Consider the following 12,500-nt stretch of genomic DNA (forward strand, 5'->3'; position numbering starts at 1 on the left):
ATTATTGGTGCTACTCTCCCGGACAGTATTACTTGTAGGGCTAGTATGTTTCGACAAAATAGTAGATACATTAGTCATGTCATGGTGAGTATCCCCTGTGTTTACATCCACAAATAATGGGTTGATGGTATTGGACTCCTGGACTGTTAATTCCCCGTTTTGGCTTCTTGATTCTAAGTAGGCGGTGCTTGAGTTACCTTTATTCCTTAAACTTTGTTGCTGTGCTACTGGTACATCTATACATAAAGAAATTTCTTTTAAACGCTGACCTAAACGCCCAACATCATTTAATGTCTTTTCCGGTTCTTTAGTGATTGGTTTATTATTTACATACTCAGAGTACTCTGGATTTTTCGCAAGAAATACGGAGGGGTCTTTGACTGGTTTCATTAGTCTGATGTTTACTATTCTTCTGGTACCCTTTCCGTCTAGTTCCTTTAGTAGGAAAACTTGGTTTGGTTGTATTACTTTTATTATTATGTATGGACCGCGAAATTTTAATTTTAACCCTTTGCATGCCATATCCTGAACATAGGTAATGTCTCCCTCTTTCAACCTTGGAATTTTTGTGTTGTTTTTATTATATTGTCCGGCCTGAACTTCTCTTGATTTTTCGATTTCCTTGCGACAAACACTATGGAGGTAGAAAAGCTGTTGGACTTGGCTAGCTGCAAATTCTTCGTAACTGTTGAAGTCGTCCCGTCGCGGTCGCAGTAACTTTAAATCAAGATAGGAAATCGGTTGTCGACCGAACATAAGTTGGAAGGGTTGAAATTTCGTGGTTGATGAAATAGCGCTAGTGAGTACCAGTTGAATACTTGGAAAATACTCCAACCAATTCGACTCGGATTCATAACAGTAGGCCTTGCATATGTTTTTCCAAGCCTTTACTCGGTTTTCACATAACCCATTCGAAAATGGGTTATAGCCACTAGAAAATCGGTGATCAATCTTGTGCTTAGCACAGAAATCCTCCACCACTTTAGAACGGTAACTTGCATGTTTATCCGTGAGCAATATATCAAATAACCCAAAATAAGAAATATTTTTTTCATTTAAAAACTTCAAAATCGACTTTGCGGAAATATTCTTTACACTCTCGAGAACTACAAATTTTGTGAAATGTTCTACAGCTACTGTTACATGCTCAAACCCTTCATCCGTTTCCGGTAATGGTCCAGCAGTGTCCATACTCCACATGTGACCGACATGAGAAGGATCTTCACTCCGACCTAACGGTGGAGGGGGGATTTCATGGAATTTATTTTTCCGGAGACACACCTGACAATTTCTGCAAACTATGTCTACTCTTTTCCCCATATTTTTGAAAATACAATAAGCCTGAAGATTTTGTAGCGTCTTTTGGCTACTTAAATGTGCACTTATTAGGGGATGTTCATGAGCTAATTTAATCGTTGTGTCAATCAGCATTTCGGGGATCATCAGTTTTGGTGTTTCTGCACATTCTAGATCTCCATTCATACTGGATTTGTAGTACAATACACCATCACTCATGAACATTCCATCGACAAGATGTTTCAACCATGGTATATTTTCCAATTTTGTCCTTGTTTCTTCAACAAGGACTTCATCCCAAGAGGCATCAAAACCGTCCTGCGATGCATCAATCTCATCTCGCGGGACATTAAAACCAGCTCCCTCTCCCTGGGTAGTCAAACCGCCTTGCGAGGCATCAGTACCATCTCGCAGTGCAACAAAACCATCCCGTGAAGCATCAGTACCATCCCACGGGACCTAAAAGCCGGCTCACTTTTCCTGGGTAGCCAAACCGCCCTGCGAGGCATCAGAACCATCTCGCAGTGCAACAAAACCATCCCGTGAGGCATCAGTACCATCCCACGGGACCTAAAAACCAGCTCCCTTTTCCTGGGTAGACAAACCGCCCTGCGAGGCATCAGGACCATCTCGCAGTGCAACAAAACCATCCCGTGAGGCATCAGTACCATCCCACGGGACCTTAAAGCCAGCGCCCTTTTCCTGGGTAGCCAAACCGCCCTGCGAGGCATCAGTACCATCTCGCAGTGCAACAAACCCATCCCGTGAGGCATGCCAAAGATAGACGATAAACGTTGGTATAAGGTCTTTATTGAATAACGTGAGAATACACACAGAGAAAATAAGGTAGCACAAGATCAACTAGCTACGACGAAGGCGAACGATGGACTCCCTTTAGAAATGAGCGAAGAATGTAACTTTCCTGGAACGGAAGTTCCAGCCCTGGGAACGACCCCTTTCCCACGACTAGCTTTTAGTCCCAAGAGCTCCCCCCTGGACCGCTATCGTTGACGCATAAATGCCCAACTAACTAAGACAGGAGATACCCGGAAATGCTTCTCGAATTGATGTTAAATACTTTACAATAGTGCTTGTTTAATTTTTTGATGTTCCCAATCACTCGTTTTTGTTGTTTTATTTATGCAAGGGAGACCAAACAAGAGGGGGAAACTTTGATGTTGTGTTATTCCACTGTCATCGGATCTACATATATTGATAATATTGGGAAGTAATTAAATAATTTGAAATGGGTGAAAAATGACTTGTAAAGTAAAAAAAAATTCATGTCACAAAAATACAAATTGGTGAGGCGGAAAACGAGTTGAAAACGAGTAGATTTCTAGGGGAATCTGAATTTCGAAAATATTTTCCATAATAAAGTCTTTCACTTACTCTAAGGATCCTTGCCAGTATATTCTTGTAATTTTAACAACGCATTATATTTATTTCCGTATTTTATTCTAATTTTATAAAAACGATTTTTCTCATTAATAGATCTCAAAAGTGATTCATTTATCCTAGTTTTTTTTGGGGTAAGTTTCTTTCCTCTCGTGCTCTTATACGGGCAAAAAAGATCAAGCTTTTCATTCATAATATAATAAAATTTATCTAATGATTGGTTCGGATCCTTCTCATCAATTACAGGACTCCAATCAACGTCACTGTAAGGTAAAATTGTTTGCCTATTTTTAATCTGCTACTAGGTGTAATCAACGTCACACGCGACCACAAATCCAACCTTTGGGGAGAAGGAAACATGAGAGAGAATCTAACCTTTGGGGAGAAGGAAACATGAGAGAGAATTTTTTCTGAAGGGGAGGAGGTAGTTAAAACTAAAAAAGTACTTCTTAATGCACAATTATTTTTAACTGTCCAATTTTGATAGGATTATTTGGACCAATATCCCTGGAAAGGAATCCCACCGCGTGTATGGGTATGATTACTTTTACTACTACTTACAACAACTCATAGGAGCACCAAGCCACCATAGGTGAGGTTAACATACATTTTGCTTGAGTAAATATTACAACATAAGAAATTGAAGTATTTTCATGTAGTTTATTTATTTTTCTGTGGAATTTGCCTATTTTGTGAAATTTTTTTTTTTTTATTTCCGCCTCCCACGAAATCTCCCCTTCATAAAAAAAAGATCCTGCGAATTCATCACGGCTTTATTGAGTAAATTGTCATAGTTTTCTGTATTTTGTCCATCATTAGAATAATCTCTTGGAGTAATGAATTGAGCCAGTAAAGTACCTGACAATAATAACTTGCAATAGTTTATGACAAGAATAGTCTGGGGAGCCTAAACACAGTTTGGGGGTTAAACAAATATGTTTAACCTGAAACAAATATGTTATCTGGGGGGTTAATATCTGAATTTCAGGTGTCTGGTGGGGCAGAGGAAATGCCTGGCCCTGCTGTAAGAACAAGAAGATAGGAGAACAATAATAATATGCTTCAATAGTACCCACAGCCCCAATTTTAACGGGGTATATTAGTGACCTTTCTAGGAGGGAATCAACCAAAACAGTTCGTTACAAGCCCAAGTACCTGTCAGTCTTTCAAACCGTCTTAAAGAGAAACCCCTCACGTGTGCAAAAAGTATATTGATCTTTTTTTGGATAAGCTATGTAAAAGTAAACAAATCCCTGGGCTTTTTGTTCCAGCTTTCCCTTCTTCAGGTTCCAAATCCATGCCTGCGAATTTTGTTTCCAAAGATGCACTACAAAAACAGCACAATTTATCTCACACGTCGAGATAACAGGGGGTATTTTTAATAGATCTTTCTGTGCAGGTGCTATTCCGTCTTCATTGTCAAAGAGATCGAATGGGTACTTAAAATTTTCATATATATATATATATATATATATATATATATATATATATATATATATATATATATATATATATATATATATATATATATATATATATATATATATATATATATATATATATATATATATATATATATATATATATATATATATATATATATATATATATATATATATATATATATAATCCATGTTGCCCTATATATATTTCCATATGTATGGAATAAACATTTTTGTTATATGTTTTAAAATGAGCTTTCTTAAAACCGCATGTAGTTTTAGATTACAAGTCTTATTCTTTTATCCCATCCAAGGGATCAATGTGAGTCAAATATATGGATCCACAGTAGCTAGATTATAAGTTTTTATGTTTCATACAAATTTAAATTATTTTACTATTCTTTAATTTTAAATTCGCTAGTTTATAAATGTTTATGTAAAATAATAATAAAAATAATTGTCAAGAAAAGTCCATTGTCCAGCAACTGAAAAGGCATAAAACCTTATTCAACTAGCGAATTTTAAGTATTTAATTGGTGTATTATAACATCTGGATTTCATTGTGACAACATTTATTGGGCTTTCTCTTTGATACAATGAAGCATATTCAAAAGATTTCAAAATGAAGGTTAAAACACAATGAAGGACTTAACAGGCAAACTTGTTTTGCTGGAATATAGTAAAACAGAAATTTTAAGTAATTTTGCCCAGTTACGGCAAAAAACTTATAATAAAATTGTTTACTATTTTTCGAAAAATCAAAGCTAAAAAAAAGATTTAAAATCAAAATGGTGGTGCATGACTGACATTGTAAAAGAAAATCCAAACACTGATCAAAAAAGAAGACAAATGGCTTTTTAGGGAGTTGGTTAAGACAGGGGTGGATCCAGGATTTTTTTACGAGGGGGGGAATAGGTTGATCCGATAAATTTGCGTTAGGAGCAAGTTTAATTAACGCAAACTTGCGTTAATTAAGTAAATTACACTACTTTAGACTACGCTAGGGGGGGCGCCCCTCGCCCCCCTTGGATCCGTCACTGGGTTAAGATAGAAACAAAATAAAATGAACAATAGAAACTTGGATAAGAATGAAGAATTAAGACAGATTAATCAGAACTACTATTGCAGTCATTAGCATAAAGAATCCTAAGTTAAGTGTGGGGGGGGGGGTTAGTGTGGCTTTCCTTTTGGATGTCAAATATGTCAAAATATGCATTTAGCCTATCATTTTTCAATTTTCCTGGGTGGAATCTAGAGACTAATTTTAGGGTGAAGGGGAGGAACCCTTGTATTCTTGCACGCGGTTGGCTATATAATGATAAGAATAAGAATACTATGGAATAAAATACCTGATACTAAAATAGGTGCAAACACTGAATAAATTAATGGGCTAATAAGCCAATGATTGTGAAGTGGAGGAATGCTCTTTTTTTTAAGAGAGAGAGAGGGAGGGGATAAAAACAGACAAAACGAAGAAAAATGGGCAAACATTGAACTAAAGGCTGAAAAAATTAATACTAATAAAAACACCTTATAGCCCTTTTTCCAAATTACAGGATTTAAGGAAAGAACTATTTTTTAATAGTGCTTGGTCAAATGAGTGGTTCGTTTCGGTGACGCGATCCAATAAAAATTGGACAATAAAAAAGATAACGAGACATATTAATTTGGGAATGGCATATAAAGAAAGGTTTCTATAGATGACGTGGAGGTGAATGCTGGGAATATATTTGAACGTGAATGATTTTATTTTATTTTATATATGCTATTGAAATATTTATTTATCTTCGAAGAGCATTGATTATTCGATTATTTTGTTTGTTGCCTCGGCGCTGTGTTATTTTGGTAATAAATATATATTTATCGATTGTAGCAGCCTATCAAGAAAAGCATTATAAAATGATTAAAACAAATATTATACCAACGACATCCGTAGGCAAAATTAATTTTGAAAAATTTCAATTTTCAACTATTTCAGTGAGTGAGAAAAGAGCATATAGCGCATTTCGTAAAAAGGTAAACTTCTGAATTTATTGAGAACCCAATCAAATAGGAAAAAACAGACTGAACTAATTGACAAAACTTGTTTTTTTTGTGGGGCTGGGGTGTAAATTAAGCTTTTCCTGGATATGTTACATAACGTCTTCTGAATTAACACAGTCAACTTTTCAATCTTAGTTTCATCTCCCATCCTAAAATTATTTCAAAGGATCCAATAGAAAATTTTAAGATGGTGGCCTAAGATTGCCTTGGTACTTGTGCCTTATAGCCACCACACTCAAGCTCTGTCGAGAAGTGAGGTTTGGTTAATGCTAATGAAATAAAATAAAATATGATGAATATATAATACTTTAGGTACTCTTCTATTAAACGGACTCTTTTATATAGTGCTAGTTTGGTCAATGCTAATGAAATAAAATAAAATAGGATGAATATATAATAATTTAGAAACAAATCTGGGCTGTATATTTGCACATTAGGGGTGGGGGGGGGGTTGACAAAGCAAAGCATATATTAAATACGTAACCTAACCTAACCTAGGTCCCCCCCCCCCATAAAAAAAGAAAAAAAAAGAACACTTTTAATATCTTAACACAATTAAAACCACGCTATACATTGCATTTCTCTACAGCGCTGTCTTGAATCATCCTGTTAAAACGGGTTTTTCGTCGCGTCTGCAGTTTGACATTCCATATACACTAGATAAAAGACTCCGTTTAATAGAAGAGTACCATACTTTATCAACAAAATTATGAAAACTACAACAAAGAATTATGGAAGGGGGGCAGCCTAGATCGCATTATATTAAATACGTAAAATTAATTAACCTAACCAAAATATCAACTGAATATATAATTAAAATACAGCTACAATGTAGTTTCCCACCTTGCCGAAGCTAATATTGATTGATATGTAGACCATGGAAACCGGTTATTGTCTCATTTTCGCGATACAAGATCTTGAGCGTGGTGGCGAAGACAAGAGTGCCATTGCCTTTTATTGCCCCCCCCCTACCTTTCTCCCTGGAAAAATATTCTGAACTATCCCTCCAAAGGTCCAACCCTATAAGCGCGCCTATGATATCTTTTTCGAAGTTCTTCGTTGTTGTGGCATCAATACCAAAAGTATTTTTTTTTCAACTTCGATGTTCTAGTTATGAATTTGTGTTTGAATTTTTGATTTTCTAGCATCTTACTTCATTTGATAGGCGAAAAGATGGTCTTAGATTCGTCGAATGGTGGAAAAGGCCATGCTATCTGTAAGTAGCACATAGTTTCGGATCATGCATTCCTTCTACCTACTGGGTTGTCCGTAGGGCGCTCGATTTTTGGCTTGTGCTTGTATTCCGGCCTTCAGGGTTGCCAACTTTTTGGTCCATAAATATGTCCCTTGACTATCCAAAATTATGTCATTTTTAGCCAAAATATGTCCTTGTTTCGTCTTAAATATGTCCATCTTGAAATCTCGGAACCTAGATTTTATTTTTCTTATCAATTGGGATATTGACCAAAAGACGCTTTGGAAATATCTTTCAAAATAGCTAGTTAATATCATATATATTGAAAACGAAAAAAACCATTTAATACAAAAACAAAACTCATAAAAACAAGTAAACCCTATAAATAATTTTTGGGAGCTTAATATTAGTCTTCTAGCGAGAATTCATCTTGAAAATTATGTTCAGCATGAGAGTCACCCTTATTTCTTCCTTTGCTAGCTATTTGCCATCGGAGTACTTCTCGCGCATTTCAAAATGTATAATCCCAGATTCCAACGTCGTTCCAGAACGCCAAATTAGTTGTTTGACATGCATTAAAAAACTAGTCGTTTTCATTAGAATGAAAGTCTGTACTTTCGTTTTGTTTTTACCCAGTAGCATAAACTGTCTTTACGCAACGGCTGAATAGTGTGGCAGGCCCCATAACGTTAGCATAAAATCATAAAGATCCTTGTATTTTTTTTTATCCTTGGCATCCTTACATTTTCTTAGTGTAGACCAGAAAACTGATGGATTTGCTTATTCAGAATAGAAATTAAAAGTTCTAGTGCCCTTTTCCAGTGACCAAAAAGAATGGAGGGAAACTAAGCCCCCTCCCCTGCTCATTTTTTCCCAAAGTCACCGAATCATAATTTTTAGATAGCCATTTTATTCAGCATGTTCGACAAATACAATAACTATGGCTTTGAGGATGACCCCTGCAGTCTTCGGGGGACAGTCTATAAGTTATGAACTAAGTCCTATATTTATATACAAGATAAGTTCTTGGGAAGGCTACAGCCATTTCAAGGGCAAATGTTTTCGGGTAGTTGGGAGGGGGGTCAGGCTTTAAGGGGGAGGATCTTTACACGGAGGAAGGGACATTGCTCTGAAGGGGGCGCCGGATTTCCCAGCATTATTTAAAAAAACAATAAGAAATAAAATTAAAAAAACAATTTTTTCAACTAAAAGTAAGGAGCAACGCCAAAACTTAAAACTAACAGAAATTAATGCGTACATGATTGTGTTTGCCCCCTAGTCATTACCTTGCTCTTTGTGCTAAATATTTTTTTTTAGTTTCATCAGAGCAAATTTATTCTAATTAACGGCATTTGTGATTAAGGGGCCATTCTTAGAAAACTGGAAGAAAATTGTAACTTTGGCATAAAAAGTGAGGTATTGACTAGGGGTTACATAAGTTAATTTGTAAGTTACATCAGATCAAAAGTACACAAAAGCCATTTACCAAAAAAGTAAAATTAATATGCAAATTTCGGTATAATTATTCATGTACGGTGAGCCAACATCAAAGCTGCATTAACTCAAAAACGTTCAGAAATTAAATAAAAAAAAACAAGTTTTTTTTTTAACTGAAAGTAAGGAGCGATATTAAAACTTAAAATGAACAGAAATTATTCCGTATATGAAAAGGGCTGTCCCCTCCTCAATTATATATATATATATATATATATATATATATATATATATATATATATATATATATATATATATATATATATATATATTTTTAAAGTGATTCCACTATACTTTCCCTCCTTAATGTGCAAAAATATAGTAAAAATTAATTGTTTTCCATGCATTTTGCCATGCATCACTCTTTTTTCAACTAGTATAACCGTAAATCAAATAAATGCTGACAAAAGCAAGAAACGGGGAAACATGTGGGAATAATACAATTCGTCTATCTATAGGTTTGCATATTAGAGGCGCTGGGAGGTAAGTATAGCGAAATCGATTTCAAAGTTTGATAACTACAATTTTTGCATATTATAAAAATATAAACTGTCTTATTCACATATCTCCTCTTCAATAGCCCCAATTTTAGGCTTATACTATATATATTACTTTATAGTATTATAAACTAAGTAAATATATACAGTATATATGTATACTATATATATATTTACTACTATATGTATATATAGGTACTTATACATTATGCGGTATCCACCGCTATATACTGTATAAAGAAACCAGACATGGAGACCGTCGGTAAACTTTTCGCAGTTCATATTATTGACATACGAATAAAGTAAACATGCCACTTGATGCCTATTTATATGCTCTTTCCAAATAGAATAGGCTATTCATTTTGGCGGATATGAATCTTAACCCCATCCCTATATATACTAATTCAGGGTATATATTTGCACATTCGGGGGGGGGGGGGGGTAAATTTTATTTCTGATGTAATTTGGGGGTAAGTTTAGGATTTATCCCCAACTTCCAAATGTGCAAATATATACCCTTAATGGATATATATAGAGCGGGGGGTTAAGTTTCTTTCTGACAAAAATAAGTGTTACATTTGGAAAGAGCATAAAAAGGGCTTTAAGTGGTATGTTTACTTTATTCGTAAGTGAGTAATATAATTTGCGAAAAATTTACCTGATCACCTAGCTATATCTCCTAACATTTAATTTTTACTTACTTAAATTTCTCTCAGCTCCTTTCCTGTGATGAAAATTTTCAAACTGAAGGAATTTACCCCGTGTGTTTGACAACTTGGCTTTTGTTTTGATTTCAGACCATCAACAATCGAAAGGTTTTATTTTATCAACTTTTCATTGAGGTTTTTGTGTGACGCTCGGAAGCCGGAAGTAAGTTTATATGAAAAAGGCGACAGCTTGTCCTTTATCTTGACCGTGGGAGTAAAAATCAGGGCTAATAATACCATTTATAGGTGAAAGAATTTTGAAGGCATTTTCAGAAAGTTTGCTTCAGGGAAGACCAAGCAACCCTGGAAAAATACAATACAGAGCTTAAAAAATAAGTAGATATAAGTCTTAGCACTCATTTGGTGATGAGTGACATTTTTTTTATGAAAGTAATTTGTTTTTACGTCATAAATTTGGAAAATGTGTCCACTTTATGTCCCAAATGTCTAAAATGTGTCCATTCTTTGCCCTATTATGTCATTATGTCCAGGCACATAGAAATATGTCCTTTGGACATAAAATATGTCCAGTTGGCAACCCTGGCCTCAATGCCTTTTGTGAAGGAACTGATCGACTCCCAACGGTTTGTTTTGTGACGTACATCCGTAAGCCAATCACATTGCTCCTTAAGCGGGTGATAGAAGGAGTGGAATCGCTCCGCCTCTTTTTTTTTACCTGTTCTTTTCTTTACTGTTGTTGCTATGTCGAATCTTAAAGAACCTAAAATCTGATTGGTTCTTTAGTGTGAAATTTTAAGCCAGTAAAAGTCAAAGCCGTTATTCCTTACTTTTGAAGAAAAAATAGCCTCATCTTTTAAAAATCAGTTCCCTAAAGTTAACTGACAAATCTAGACGCACAAGAAAATACAAATAATTTCTAAGACTACACTGCTTTTCCATTTACAAAAAATTACGCTAAAAAAACAACGGGTTTTAATTTCAAAAAAAGCAGTGAACAAAAAATACAAACAAAACAACACTTTAATTAAAAAAAATATTTCGGCCCCACGTCCTTTAGCCTTTCTCAATTAAAAAAAAAAAAAAGAAAGGAAAAAAAGGAAAGAAAAAAAAATTTGTTTGTAAAATATAAGCTTTTGTTACGTAATTATATACGAAACAATTTTTTTTTAATTTAGCTGAATTTCTCGTAAGAAAATACAAGTTTTGGGGAGACACATAACTCCGCCTTTTTAGAACCTGATTGGTTTTTCTCTGAGAAATATTTGGCCATTAAAAACAAAGAAGTGTTTTGAGTCACTAAATTCTCTCCAAATAAATTCTGTTCGTCTATGATAATTGTCTGCTCATAGGAATCATTTCTTGACAATATATTCCAGGTCTGATTTGGATGCAAGCTATGCAAAAGGATTGAGTAAGCTAGCAGCCAAAATGATGAAAGTGTCTCGTGAGTCAAGTGGCACAATAGCAGCTGCATGGCAAGCTGTTGGTTCAGAAATGGAGGCGGAGTCAGAGCTTCACAAGTAAGTGGATGCATATTGTGCTGAAGGGGTACTAGGAATGAATAGTATTAAATCTAGACTTAATGCCTTCTCCCTGCGTAAGTAGCTGCCACATAGATAGTGATAATAGTTATGTGAAAGATCAACCCTCGTCCCCTGGATTTTTCCTGTGATTGGTTGAAATCCGACATAGCCAAACAAAATATAAAGAAATTACAGTACAGTATATATATCTTGATGTAAGCGATCCGCTATCTAAGAATTAGAAGACACCAAAATGTGTATAGTTCAATATTATTATTATTCTACCATTAAAGTACAGTATGTACATCTCGATGCAAGCGATCCGCTTTCTAAGAATTAGAAGATTCCAAAATATGTATAGTTCAATATTATTATTATTATTATTCAATCATAAAAGTACAGTATATACATCTTGATGCAAGCGATCCCCTTTCTAAAAATTAGAAGGCACCAAAATGTGTATAGTTCAATATTATTATTTTTATTATTATTCTACCATAAAAGTACAGTATGTACATCTTGATGCAAGCGATCCGTTTTCTAAGAATTAATACCTCTCTTACACAGATTGGACACAGTATTGGATACCTCTCTTACACAGTATTGGATACTGCATGAGTTAATGTCTCAATTTTTCGTTTGTATCTTATCCTCTCACTCTCCTTCTTTGACTCCACCTCGTCTCAATTCTTTCCTTTCTAATTCTTTATCCCTCTCTTATGTTATCAGCTCTTCTCTTTTCATTTCATAGTGTGATATAAATTTGTTTACCAATATCGGATAGGACTCGTACAAGCATTGCTTTGAGTCGAAATGTTCATGTTAATTGTTTCGTTTGTTCATTTATTTAAAAATAAAAGGTTGATTGATTGATTAATTGAAAGACACCAAAATGTGTATAGTTCAATGATATTATTATTATTACTATTCAACCATAAAAGTAC

At 34.7% G+C, this 12,500-nt stretch overlaps 1 protein-coding gene across 3 annotated transcripts in view; it reads left to right on the plus strand.

Annotated features, from left to right (window-relative positions):
- The first annotated feature begins 11,413 nt into the window (after window positions 1–11,413).
- Window positions 11,414–12,500, plus strand: part of Nost (Nostrin) — a 123,530-nt gene continuing 122,443 nt past the window's right edge. For all 3 annotated transcript variants that reach the window (XR_016142113.1, XR_016142112.1, XM_089093271.1), the window contains exon 1: window positions 11,414–11,553. Coding sequence is in view for 1 of the 3 variants with exons in the window: in XM_089093271.1 (XP_088949397.1) it covers window positions 11,462–11,553 (92 nt within the window). In the remaining 2 variants the exon portion in view is untranslated. The remainder of the gene's footprint in view (window positions 11,554–12,500) is intronic.

Source organism: Artemia sp. Qi Xiang Cuo, chromosome 8 (assembly GCF_049724085.1).
Source record: "Artemia sp. Qi Xiang Cuo chromosome 8, ASM4972408v1, whole genome shotgun sequence".
In the NCBI taxonomy this organism is placed as follows: Eukaryota; Metazoa; Arthropoda; class Branchiopoda; order Anostraca; family Artemiidae; genus Artemia; species Artemia sp. Qi Xiang Cuo.